Source organism: Primulina eburnea, chromosome 12, assembly GCF_022965805.1.
Source record: "Primulina eburnea isolate SZY01 chromosome 12, ASM2296580v1, whole genome shotgun sequence".
NCBI lineage: Eukaryota > Viridiplantae > Streptophyta > Magnoliopsida > Lamiales > Gesneriaceae > Primulina > Primulina eburnea.
In genome coordinates this window covers 6,604,651-6,616,576 of record NC_133112.1, presented here as the reverse complement: position 1 = coordinate 6,616,576, position 11,926 = coordinate 6,604,651, and the positions used below count along the sequence as shown (strand labels likewise).

General features: G+C 31.5%; 1 protein-coding gene across 2 annotated transcripts; it reads left to right on the top strand.

Moving 5' to 3' along the window:
• Nucleotides 1-308: 308 nt before the first annotated feature.
• LOC140807394 (uncharacterized) lies at nt 309-4,627 on the top strand. 2 transcript variants are annotated; one of them, XM_073164225.1, is made up of 8 exons: nt 309-526; nt 661-729; nt 944-973; nt 1,584-1,616; nt 1,876-1,946; nt 2,462-2,558; nt 4,207-4,299; nt 4,376-4,627. In XM_073164225.1, exons 1-8 carry the CDS (start codon nt 428-430, stop codon nt 4,433-4,435), a joined length of 552 nt encoding a protein of 183 aa, XP_073020326.1. In that variant the 5' UTR covers nt 309-427; the 3' UTR covers nt 4,436-4,627. The 2 variants fall into 2 exon arrangements, with proteins under 2 accessions (XP_073020326.1, XP_073020327.1); XM_073164226.1 differs by having other exon boundaries at nt 315-526; nt 2,477-2,558.
• Nucleotides 4,628-11,926: the final 7,299 nt, after the last annotated feature.

Below are 11,926 nucleotides of genomic sequence, written 5' to 3'. Positions count from 1 at the left end.
TGTCTAATTAAAGTGGTTCAATCGTTCGAGGAAGTCTACCATGGTATATCGGATTATGAAAGTTTGAGCCCTGCCTTTTTTCTACCATTTGGACGAGAATCAGATTCATCCTAAATTTATTAGCAAAAATTTGTGTGAGACGGTCTCACGGGTCGTATTTTGTGAGACAGATCTTTTATTCGGGTCATCCATTAAATAGTATTACTTTTTATTATAAATATCGGTAGGATTTAACAAATAAAGATTCGTAGATCATCTCCTAATAAACATACTCAAGTTTATTTTAAAAAATCATTTCTGAGAAATTCAATATAAATATATCGGAAAAAGCAGGTCATTTCCCATTTTCCCGCCTGATCGATTTCCCCACCCTATCTATTATCTAGGGGCTCTTCGAAGTTCCTTAAAGAAGAAAAATACAGCGAACATGGAGAAGACCGAATCGATCCCTGGATCCAGGCATTCCAATTTGAAGAAATCTTTTAAACGCGGCCTCCGGTACTTGTTGACTGCCTGCTCCGAGGAGGTGCTTTAGTTTTCCTTTTTCCCTGTTTTTGATTTGTCAGTTCTCGACATTCGTGACTGAATGCGAAAATTGAGCGTATGATTTGGATCTGTGCTGATTTCGAGTTATTCGATTACTTTTTTTGGATTTTGAAGGAATTAAGTAAAGCTTTTCCGAGTTTCGCTGCGGCTGAGCGAGAGCGCCTCCACCGCCTGTTCGTCATGGTGATGTTCCTGTTACCATCTTGCTTGTTGCGTTAAGAATGTCATTATTATTCAATATCATGAAGTTTAGTGAGATTAGTTTAGAAATGTGGTTGTGACTTGTGAATGGGTTCCTGGTGATATTGAGACAAAATTCTGATAACCCCGCTATGAAGTTTTAATATTGTGTTTCCCGGTGTGATGTTACAACTGTCTCGTCTTTGTTTCCTTTCAGGTTATTGCATCTTTGCATGACAATGTTGAGGTGCGTCATGTTTTTACATCACTTGTAGACCAAAATTCTACACCCCTTCCCTTGGTAAATATTTGATAGTTCCTTGATGCTGTATTCAGCATAATTTGTTATGCCCCGTGAATATGTTTGAGCGTGCATACTGAGAATAGAACAAGAAATCGAGGAACCTTGACTCTAGGGAAATCGAGAGGGAAAAGGCAAAAACTAGGAAGGGGAAGAGGCAAAAACTAGAAATTGGTCAGTATGACTTAATGATTTTTATTTTACATAGGTGCTTTATATACTCGCCAACATGCAACTTCTTGACAACATAACTACTAAATTGGACACCAACAAGCCAAATGGAGATGGCTAAAACTTTTTGTTCCCTGCATTGGCGTTTTGTCCTCATTAGGGGTTGTAACATCTTCTTTTCGTGTGTCATGTTCTTCCAACTTGCTGCCCTTGGCATTTGTTATTTCTTAGTGCTTTTGCCTTAAAATTTTGAAAATTGCAAGTAATAGGCTTCATCACACTTCCCAAACTATTGGCAGTAATTCAACGCAAAAAAGGTTTTACAAACTATGGAGATTTGATTCATTTGTGTGTTGTGACTTTTTCTATTTTTTGATTCTCGCAGGAAGAATTTGAGTCAATATTGCTTGAGACACAGGTATAACCCCATGGAAGTATTTTATATTGTTTTTATGCCCTCAACTTTTCTTTAGGTTTTCTGTTTCTTACATTTTGTTTTAGTATAAACTATAAAGTGTGGAATTGAATGCTTGTCTCAGATCATTATAATTTTATCTTCCATTTTCTATCTAAGATAGAACCGATCATCAATCATCATTTTTCTTAGTTTACTTTGTGCTTGGGTTGCTTTGTCTATGCTTCATTTTGTTCTGACTTTTAAGCTTATCATTTTTTAGGTGGGAAATGTTCTTGACAATGTGGAGGAACTGGTGGATGAACACAGTCTTGATCCTCTGATTTCTAAGAAGTATGCTTCTGAGTTCCAATAGTACTATCTCAGCTCATGATTAACTATTGCTTTCTATTTCTAAAATTAATAGAGATCTAGGCAAAAAAATTGTGGACTAAAAATGTCTTTTCCCTTGCATTAAGAAAGATGTTCACATATGTTAAAAGTGTTTCTCTCAAACGCTGAAGCTCATGGGAGAAGGGACAGTTAATGACATTTGTGAATTGGAGATCGGGAAATATGTCTTCAAAATTAATATTCAAATTGAACACAGTGCAAGCTAGTCAGGCATTAGGCATCAAATGCCGTGGGAGACTAATATAGGAAATGTACATGTTTTGTGCTACCTTTCAGATCATAACTTTGATGCCATGTTAAGCTCGAGCTTATGAGAAACACCATAATCAATAATTTTATACTTTAACAGGCTATATTTTCAAACTTGCTTTGTCTCGACATTAAGTGGAAATGTGGATCTTAACTTTCCGGTTCTGCCTTATTGCGTCAGCATATGAATTCCAGAGGTGTTATAGGTTACAAAATTGCAGGAGTAATGTTGCAGAAACTGCACAAAGCTTATTAGAAGCAAAGAAGAACGAAGTGCAATATTTGATGGGCATGTTGAAAAAGGTAGCCAGCCAAGTTTTTGATGTTTAAAACCTCCTTTATTATTTTAAAGTAAAAGGATTTGTTGATTGCACCTGATAGTTGTTCTTTTTTATTGTCTTGCAACTTATGTACAATGCATGTGTGATGACTCTTCCACGACTTTTAGGAAGAATAATGGAGGGATTGTTTGGTTTTGTTATGGGAGTATGATGGGAAGAGTTTTGGGAAATGATTGAAGAAAATAAGATGTGTCGTTTTAACTTACGAATAGAATAACTGCCGTAGATGTTAATCATGTCTGAAATTGTTTGATTAATATATTTCAAATTTTAAAATCTTATTTTTTTACTTAGAGTATTATACCACTAAATTTTTTGAAAGAGATTCAAATTTCAAGCGATGATTGTGCTGGAGACGTGAAAATGAGAAAAAAGTATATGATGGAAAAAGAAAATAAAATTAAGATGATAATATTTTTCCTTTGGGGGATCGGGCGGATTGCTTTTGGAGAATAAAAATCAAGCAGGGCCCCTTTTGTTTCTAGAACCAGTGTTCTAAATGACGGTCGAGGCGACCACCTAAGTTGTAGGCATCCCTCGACCGCATCGCCTATGCATGAGGCGGGTGTTTTAGGCAGTCCAAGCTATACGGCATTGGGGAGGCGGGTCGAGGCGGCAAGCAGGAGGGCAATCAAGATTTTTAAATTGTAGTCAACAATTTTAAAACCTAGTCAACAATTTTAAAAACTTGGTCAACAATTTTAAAAATTTAGTCAAAGTCAACTAATTTTAAATATCAAAACCGAGCACACCTTTCTTTATTTTATTTTGTAAGATTAGTTATGTTTAGTCTACTAATTGTTCTAATTATGGATAATTAATTGAAACTTCGAAGTTTAAACTTAGTTTTTTGGTAAAAGTGATTATATTACTTTGTTAGCATAATAGGATTAATATGATGATGAATCTTTATTAACTGCACATTGTCTAGATGATATTATATTGTATGAAGCTTCTTTGTGCTTAAACATTATTTAATTGCACATTTTACATAAAAAATGATGACAATTTGTGATTATATTGCAGGATTATCTATGATTATCTACAAAAAATTACTTAAAAAATTCAACCGCCGAGGCGGTAGGTGGTCAACGACCGGCCCCCCACCGCCTCTTGCCATTTACAACCTTGTCTAGAACCTTGAGTTTGCTCAACATACGATGGATTTAACATAGTAATTAGAAGCACTAAACACGCTGAGTATCATAGATATCTTGAAATTATGCACAAGGAAGTTGAGACATTCTCTTTACTGAAGTGAAGCTCATAATTTGATCAAATATCATCACATTGATCCACTATGTAGTTTACTAAATCACTAAACGATAATACAAAAAATGATAAACGAAAAAAGAATGAATATTTTCTTCCATTTCATCTTGAATTTTATTGCCTTCACATTCTTTTAAAGCATACCAAGGCCAGGATATATGGTTAAGGCACTTGATGGGAGATTTGTGCCTTTGCTTGTGTCATGGTGTAAGGGCTAGATGAGCTTTGAGCCTATGTGCACGCCTTGTGGGTTTTTAGTAATGATTTATTAACTTTCCATACATCTTTTGCGGTTCTTACTGCGGTCATGGATCAGTCATTTTTTTCTTTTTGTGTAGGCTGAGGAACAGAGGTGCAATATCAGTGCTCGTCTTGAACTTCTAAAGAAAGAAAAGCAAGATATCTCTGGTGCTGCAAATCTTGTAAATGAGGTCCATATTTTTATGCAATTTTCTTGTTCGGATCCACGATATCATTCTCTAATCAGTCACTCATCTTGAATTTTAGTTGAGGACAGCAATATTAAACTACAGCAAGGCCCCACATTCTAGGCTCGTGAATAAGTAAGTGCTTACTACATTGTCTTAAAAACCTTCATTGTTAAGCTCTGGTTTAACATTTATAAGGGTGTAGCTTGACCTTTATCGTATTTAGCGACTGGATATGTTAGCAGTTTATTTATGATTATCATGTCAGCGAGTCTATTTGTTTACTCTTGCTCTGTCTTGGTTGTGTATATGGAGGCTATAGAGCTATAATCACTCAGCCACTCTCCAGTCTAACGGCAAGTAATGCTTTATTTCTTTTGACATGTTTTTTGAGTAGGAAGCACAATATTCATGTGTTTACGTACAAACATTTCAGAGGCGAAAGGCATGTGAATATTATAAAGCCTAGGCAGAAGGCATTTAGGTGAAAGGCACGTCTTATTGAAATAATACGTACCAAGGGATTATCCAAATCATTTAAGCCAAAAATTATCTCCGCTCGTATTTTCTGCTGTTCTGTTACATGCGTCAATGGGTCTCCTCTCACTTTTCCACACAAGACTTGTGACTGACCGAATAGGCGAATACTTGAGTCCAACCGAAAATTGTCCTAACCTAAAAGCCACAAACTTGATGTAATTCAAATCGTTAAAGTACTAATTCTTCTGTTATTATGTGATATTGTCCAATCGAATCCAAGATCTGATGGTATTTATTGTTGATTTTCAAATTCATGTTTACGACTGTAAATAGATTGTATGTTGTAAAAATTGTCCATTAGGCCACGGAATTACTTAGCCATTTGAACCTAGCAATTATAACATCTCCAAGAGGCTCTATACGGTTGATGTCTGTACTCTTTGGCATGCCAAAATTTTGCATCATATGATTTAGAAATTACGACAGAATCCGTCTAAGGGTGTAAGATGAACCAAATAAAGTTGAATATTAAAGTTCAAATTCGGCTCATTTTATATATATTCAAGCTCAAGTGCGATTCAAAGCTCGAAAAAATTAAATATTTGGTGCGAATTAGAGCACAAACTCAAGTTCAAATCAAAAGATTCAAATATGTTTGTGTGTTTATTCAAAATATTTCTAACTTAACACTTGAATAAGCTCGAAATGAATTTATTTAATACATAATATATTTCATTAATAAAATATTAAAGCTCACAAACCGTTCATGAACTATCGAACAAAATAATTTAAGCTCGAGTTAGGGTAAAAAAAAAGTTCAAAATTGATCCAATTCGGTTTCATTGTGATAATTTCAAATACGGAACAAATAACTTTCTAAGTATGTTCGATTTTTTTACACAATTCTAAACCGGTGAATCTGGCCAGCGATACTGGATCATATTGGGGTGGATTTTTGTTTTTTCCCTATCAAGGTGAGCAAATCGATCCAATTATTAGATAGTAAATCTACACATTATTTCATCCATGTCAATTTATAATTGAGCTGGATATTTGTATATGTCAAACCTGCTTTGTAGTACAGTGCACGACGAAGGATGAATTTAACTGGATTATCCTATTATAAACAAAAAAAGGATGCATGACACCTAATGTATCCAGATCCGCTTATGCATTAAGAATATGAATCTAGTTGGGTAGACGTATTTAAAAACGAATAATTATTGCAAATATCTTCCATATCCATGCAAGAATCTAAGCTAATCTGACCAAACAACATAGAAATCGCAACACCTGCCTGTACAATTATGAAGGGTTGGTTGTCCTCAACATCGTTGTCCAACAATCGCTCGCTTCTAAATCTTGCTTGATATTGATTAGTTTTTCTCATTATTGTACTTTGTGTCCACCTGTGTCTTAAACGAAAGGACACTCTATAAACCAGATTTCATGAAATCTAAAATTCATTCCCACACCAAATTCAAGTAAATTTTCCCTATGAAACGTGAATTCAATCTTTTTTTGTGGAGAATCCACCGGATGATTAAGATTATTTTATGTTTAGGAAATTTGAGTAAGGATAATGGCTAAACTAAGACTTGCAAACAAGGAAAAGAACTCGTGAATGGATGTCGGAGGAACGTCCGGCATATCCACTCCGATGCTTAAAGCAGGTTGAAGATAAGGACAATATATGTGATAATATATGTGTAAGTTTGAGGAAGCAAGAATTCTAGAATCAGTATGAGAAATGTACCTGTTATTTATAGGAGGATATCTCATTATTACCTTGTTTTCAGTGCCCACCTGCTAATTATGGTAGGGCGGCTGCCCATACCCTGTGCTTCTGATGGCTTCTCTAACACGTCAAACTCATGCTATTCTGACAGATTATATAGCCCATACCGATACACTCGAGTGTGGTACGTTTCTCGAGGTTGCTCGGATAGAAGTTCCTGGAGGCTTGCATGAGAGCCTGTGCTCTCGATTGCCCGGGAAAAGAATGTTCCGGATGCTGAGGAAAGTACTATGCATATTGAGTCTGGTTTGGGCTATCCAATTAATGTATCGGGTTATCTATGACCCGGACTGAGGGTATCATATAATTAATATTAACACGTGAGATTTGAACTCTAGATTATGAGTTTCACCTTTGCCATTAGCCAGGGAAGCAAACGTGAATTCAATCTAAATAATGTTATTTATATTTCTTATTTAGTTTTAAAATATATAAAATGTAAGTTTTCTTGCCCATATGTTGACATGATTGATAAAGTATTACCTATTTATTTTGAGAATTAAGAATTAGTTAAATATGGACCCTTGTCGAATTTTATTCGATTCTTGATCTTATTTTGTTAATAGATAGAGAAACATATAGTCCCTATGAAATTGAAATTTCTCTCTCACATAGTGCGTTCCACGTCGGTTTTCAAGTTAAATCATGTTTCATTGGTTTTTGATTAGTTAATTTATTTATTTTTGGAGTAAAGTTTTTACTTAGTTTATCTTTGAGTGTGTTATTTGCCAGATGTAAGTAATAATTCTGATTATCGAAATCCATCTTTAAAATATCTCATTGCTGACGCTCATTCTTTATTTTCCGATATGCTCATTTTTAATCTCTTTTATAACCACCCATCAATAACATCTGACTGATTTTATTTGATATCACATTTTGTTGACATTTGGAATTACATGTTTATTTTCACATGCATGTGTTCTGATATTTTGTGACTATTTTTTAAGAGCATGGTTCTTGTGAGACGCTCTCACGAATCTTTATATGTGAGACGGATCAACCTTATCGATATTCACAATAAAAAGTAATACTCTTAGCATAAAAAGTAATATTTTTTCATGGATGATTCAAATAAGAGATCTGTGTCACAAAATACGATCTGTGAGTCCGTTTCACAAGTTTTTGTCATTATTTAAATGTCACACTTGACTTTTTGACATGGTTTACAGTGGATCATTGAACTATCTTTCTGCCAGCTGTTAATTATAGTACCAAAAAGTGTAGAGAAAAAGATAAGGAAAAAAACAAAGAAAAATCAAGTCTGTTTTATCGAAAAAAAGTCTCTTTCTATCGTGGCTGGAAATGAGATTTCTTTCTTTTCTTTTCTTTTTTTGGAACAAAGTAATGGGATTTTTTTTATATAAATATTTCAGTGTAGTTTCTTATATTGGTCCTGCCTTGCTATTTAACATTCAAGTACTCTATTTTATTTTTTCAGTGTGTGAATTTCAAGCCTTTAAAGCTTTAATTAGAGGTGTTCAGAAATTGAATCAAACTGTAAAAAAAACTGCATGGTTTGGATCGATTTTTAGATAATTGTGGTTTGAATTGGTTTTAAAATTAGTCAAATCATAAAAATTAATTTGGTTTAAGTTTTGGTTAAAAATAAACACCAATTCAAATAGATTATATTAATATAAAATAGCATATAATAATTTTTTAAAATTTTGTATGATTTTTCTGGAATATATGTATATTTTATTTGATTTTTAGTTTTAATTATATTATGCTTTATCAGAATCCATTTAAGTTGAAAACTTATTTATTGCATATTTTAGCACAAACAAAATAACTACAATCATTAAATTTTAAGTTTTTTATGAGTTGCAAAATTTTGTAACCTGTATAAACAATTTAATATATAGTTTTTTCTTTATAATCTTATAGTTCACTATCAAACAAAATATTTATTGAAATTCTATCAAATTTCAATTACTATTTTTTTTAAAATTACAATTTCTCATACACTAAGTTACTGTGAAAATTAAAATTAGTTATCCAAATCAAATCAAACTTAATCAAACTGAAATTAATGGCTTGGGTTGGTTTGGTTATAAAAAATCTAATGGTTTGGTTTACTTTGAAATTTGTGAAACCGATAAAATATAGTTTGGTTTAATTTTTTTATTTAAAATCGAATCAAACTATAGTTGAACACACATACTTATAATGAATAAGTCGAGTGTTGTTTTGGAGAATGAATATATATATATATATATATATATATATATATATATATATATATATATATATATATATATATAACTGTCTTATATATGTGCTAAATAATGTTGGAATAGGTTTCTTGTGAGACGGTTTCACGAATTTTTATCTGTGAGACGAGTGAACTTTACCGATATTTATAATAAAAAATAATACTCTTAGCATAAAAAATAATATTTTTTCATGGATGACCGAAATAAGAGATCCGTCTCATAAAATACGATCCGTGAGATCGTCTTACACAAGTTTTTACCAAATAATTTTGTCAAAGAACGTGTGATTTTGGCTTCTTGTTTTCTTGAAATGAGTTGATGATGGCCTATTAATTTTGGACAAAAACTTGTGTGAGACGGTCTCACGGGTCGTATTTGTAAGACGGGTCTCTTATTTGGGTCATCCATGAAAAAAGTATTACTTTTTAGAGTATGTCTCATGTGAGACCGTCTCACGGATCTCAATCTGTGAGACGGATCAACTTTGCTCTTATTCACAATAAATAGTAATACTCTTAGTATAAAAAGTAATACATTTTCATGGATTATCCAAATAAAGATCCGTCTCACAAAATATGACCCGTGAGACCGTCTCACACAAGTTTTTGCCTACTTTTTATGCTAAGAGTATTGCTTTTCATTATGAATATATGTAGGGTTGACCCGTCTAACAGATTATGATCCGTGATACGGTCTCACATGAGACACACTCTTAATTTTGACGGATGCATGATTTAAATTTTTGTAGATTCAAATCTACAGATTTTCGTATGTAGAGATTTTAGATTTAGTAATATATGTTGAATTTATAGATTTTCTTAAGTTTTTTTAATATTTTATACTTATAAGTTTTCAAATTTGTATGTAGATTTAGATCTAAAATTAGAAAATATTTATTTAGGGAGGAATAATGTCATACTCGGAATCTAAATTTAGTCTTTTTCAGAAGGTTCATTAACTTTGTTTGCTTTACTTATTTTAATTGATGTATAAGAAACGTGTTGGTTTGTGATGGATTTTTGATTGCGAATTAACGTCAAAAATAGCAACTTTGATTTAAATAATTTAATATGACTGACTTTAATAAAACAACACATTATAGTGAAAGGATGATGATTGATTTATATGTGTATGCTGCACGGTTGGGAGGTCCATTCCTTATCATTTATGTTCTATAATTTATTTTAGCTAATTTTGCATGTTTCGTTATGTATAGGGGTGGTTTCCTATGATATATCGAAAATTTTACGGTACATAAATTTTCGATATAAAAAGAATTATATTACTATATTGAGATTAAGATATAACACAATAGTATATCAATCGATTATACCAAATATTTACGATATATCGAGATGTTGATACCATATCAAAACTATATCATATAAAAAACTTATTGCTGTCAAAAAAAAAAAAAAACAAACAAACATAGATAAATCATTGCGATGTGGTTACAACAACTTTAGATAAAATTGTACTCAAGTAAAAAACAAGGCTCAAAAATATACCTTACTTCTATCAAATATTTGTTTTCTTATTTTATTTATAATTTCAATATTTTTTTAAAAATATTTATAAAATTTATATATATTGTTTTGGTATACCAAAAATTTCAAAAATTTATACTGATATCGTGCTGATAAATTCAATATCATTATCGTACCGTATCGAAATTTTTGATATTTTTCGATATGGTGATTTCGTTATTTTTCTCATCACTAGTTATTTATATTTTTGTTTTTGTTATTATGATCCTCTATTTTGTCAAATTTTTGTTTTAGTCCGTTTTTTTTTCACAATTTTATTCTTTTTTGTGTATGCTCGGAGCTAATATGATGTTGATATGTTTGTATCATATCATCACTCTCAATGAAAAACTAATTAAAATTACGAATAATTGACATACAAGATTAAGATTTAAATTTGACAATATAGATGATCAAAATTATAAATAAACAAATATATATTACCAAAAATACAATTTTTTTTAACGTATTACATTAATATGTTTGTCCATTTATAAAATATCTAAAAAAAAATATCGATAAATGTCGATGTTGATGCAATTGTTGATGACGAGGTTACATAATACATACAGACGTAACATACTCATTTGTGAAAGAGACCAATTCAAATTTTGACAGTTAATGGAGAACATAAAAGATGTATGACAAAAATTTGTGTGAGACGGTCTTACGAGTCATATTTTGTGAGATGAATATTTTATTTGGGTCATCCATGAAAAATTATTACTTTTTATGCTAAGAATATTATTTTTTATTGTGAATATAGGTAGGGTTGACCCGTCTCAGAGATAAATATTCGTGAGACCGTCTCAACAGAGACCTACTCAAGATGTATTTGTTGAAAGGAAGTTCAATAATTTGACGTTCAAGAGATAAATGGATATTTACGCCACACACAAATTAAGAAAATGGAAAACTAGAACTGAAATTTCGAAAAGAACATTGATAACCATTATAAGATTAAGTGTTTATCGTTTCATCAAAAGTTATATTTTATGGAAATAACAGAACTCAATTTTTTTTTTAAATTTTAAAACGTATAATAGTCCAAATGCCTGATTTTAGCCGTCACTTCACAAAAATAATAATTATACTACCCAACATATAATAAACTAAAAATAGGATTACATCATTAATTGGAATATTCCAATTCTCCAAAGTGTAATAAAATTTATTTAGGGGTTATTACATAGATATAACCATGATTTCTAGACCAGTAATTTCAAAATTATAATTAAAAAATATATAAAATCAAAACCAGCCATTCAGAAATAAATTGGGTTTCGATTTGGCTTGGATTTTTAACAAATCTCAAACGAAATCTATTCATCGAGATGATTCTTGCATTAATTGAGTAACTCGTTTATTTATTCATTAATTATACCAAAAAAATATTTATTGAAAAAATTAGCATAAAAAGCCAGAGCTTAAGATTAAATAAATTTAATTAAATTACCTATAAATTACATCGATCTTTAAATTTAATAATATATTCTCACAATTTCAGTTTTGAGCAATCAGAAACAAACCATGGATTTTTAATTAAAACCCTATTAAATTTAATGCCTAATTTCCACCAGAAATCTTCTTCTGGTTGGTGGGTTTCC

Bases quoted from the DNA above. Each gene is read 5' to 3' on its own strand.
- LOC140807394 (XM_073164225.1), top strand. From the start codon at position 428: ATGGAGAAGACCGAATCGATCCCTGGATCCAGGCATTCCAATTTGAAG. The intron at 1,947-2,461 runs GTATGCTTCTGA...GAGGTGTTATAG, and splicing joins GATCCTCTGATTTCTAAGAA to GTTACAAAATTGCAGGAGTA. The intron at 4,300-4,375 runs GTCCATATTTTT...CTTGAATTTTAG, and splicing joins CTGCAAATCTTGTAAATGAG to TTGAGGACAGCAATATTAAA.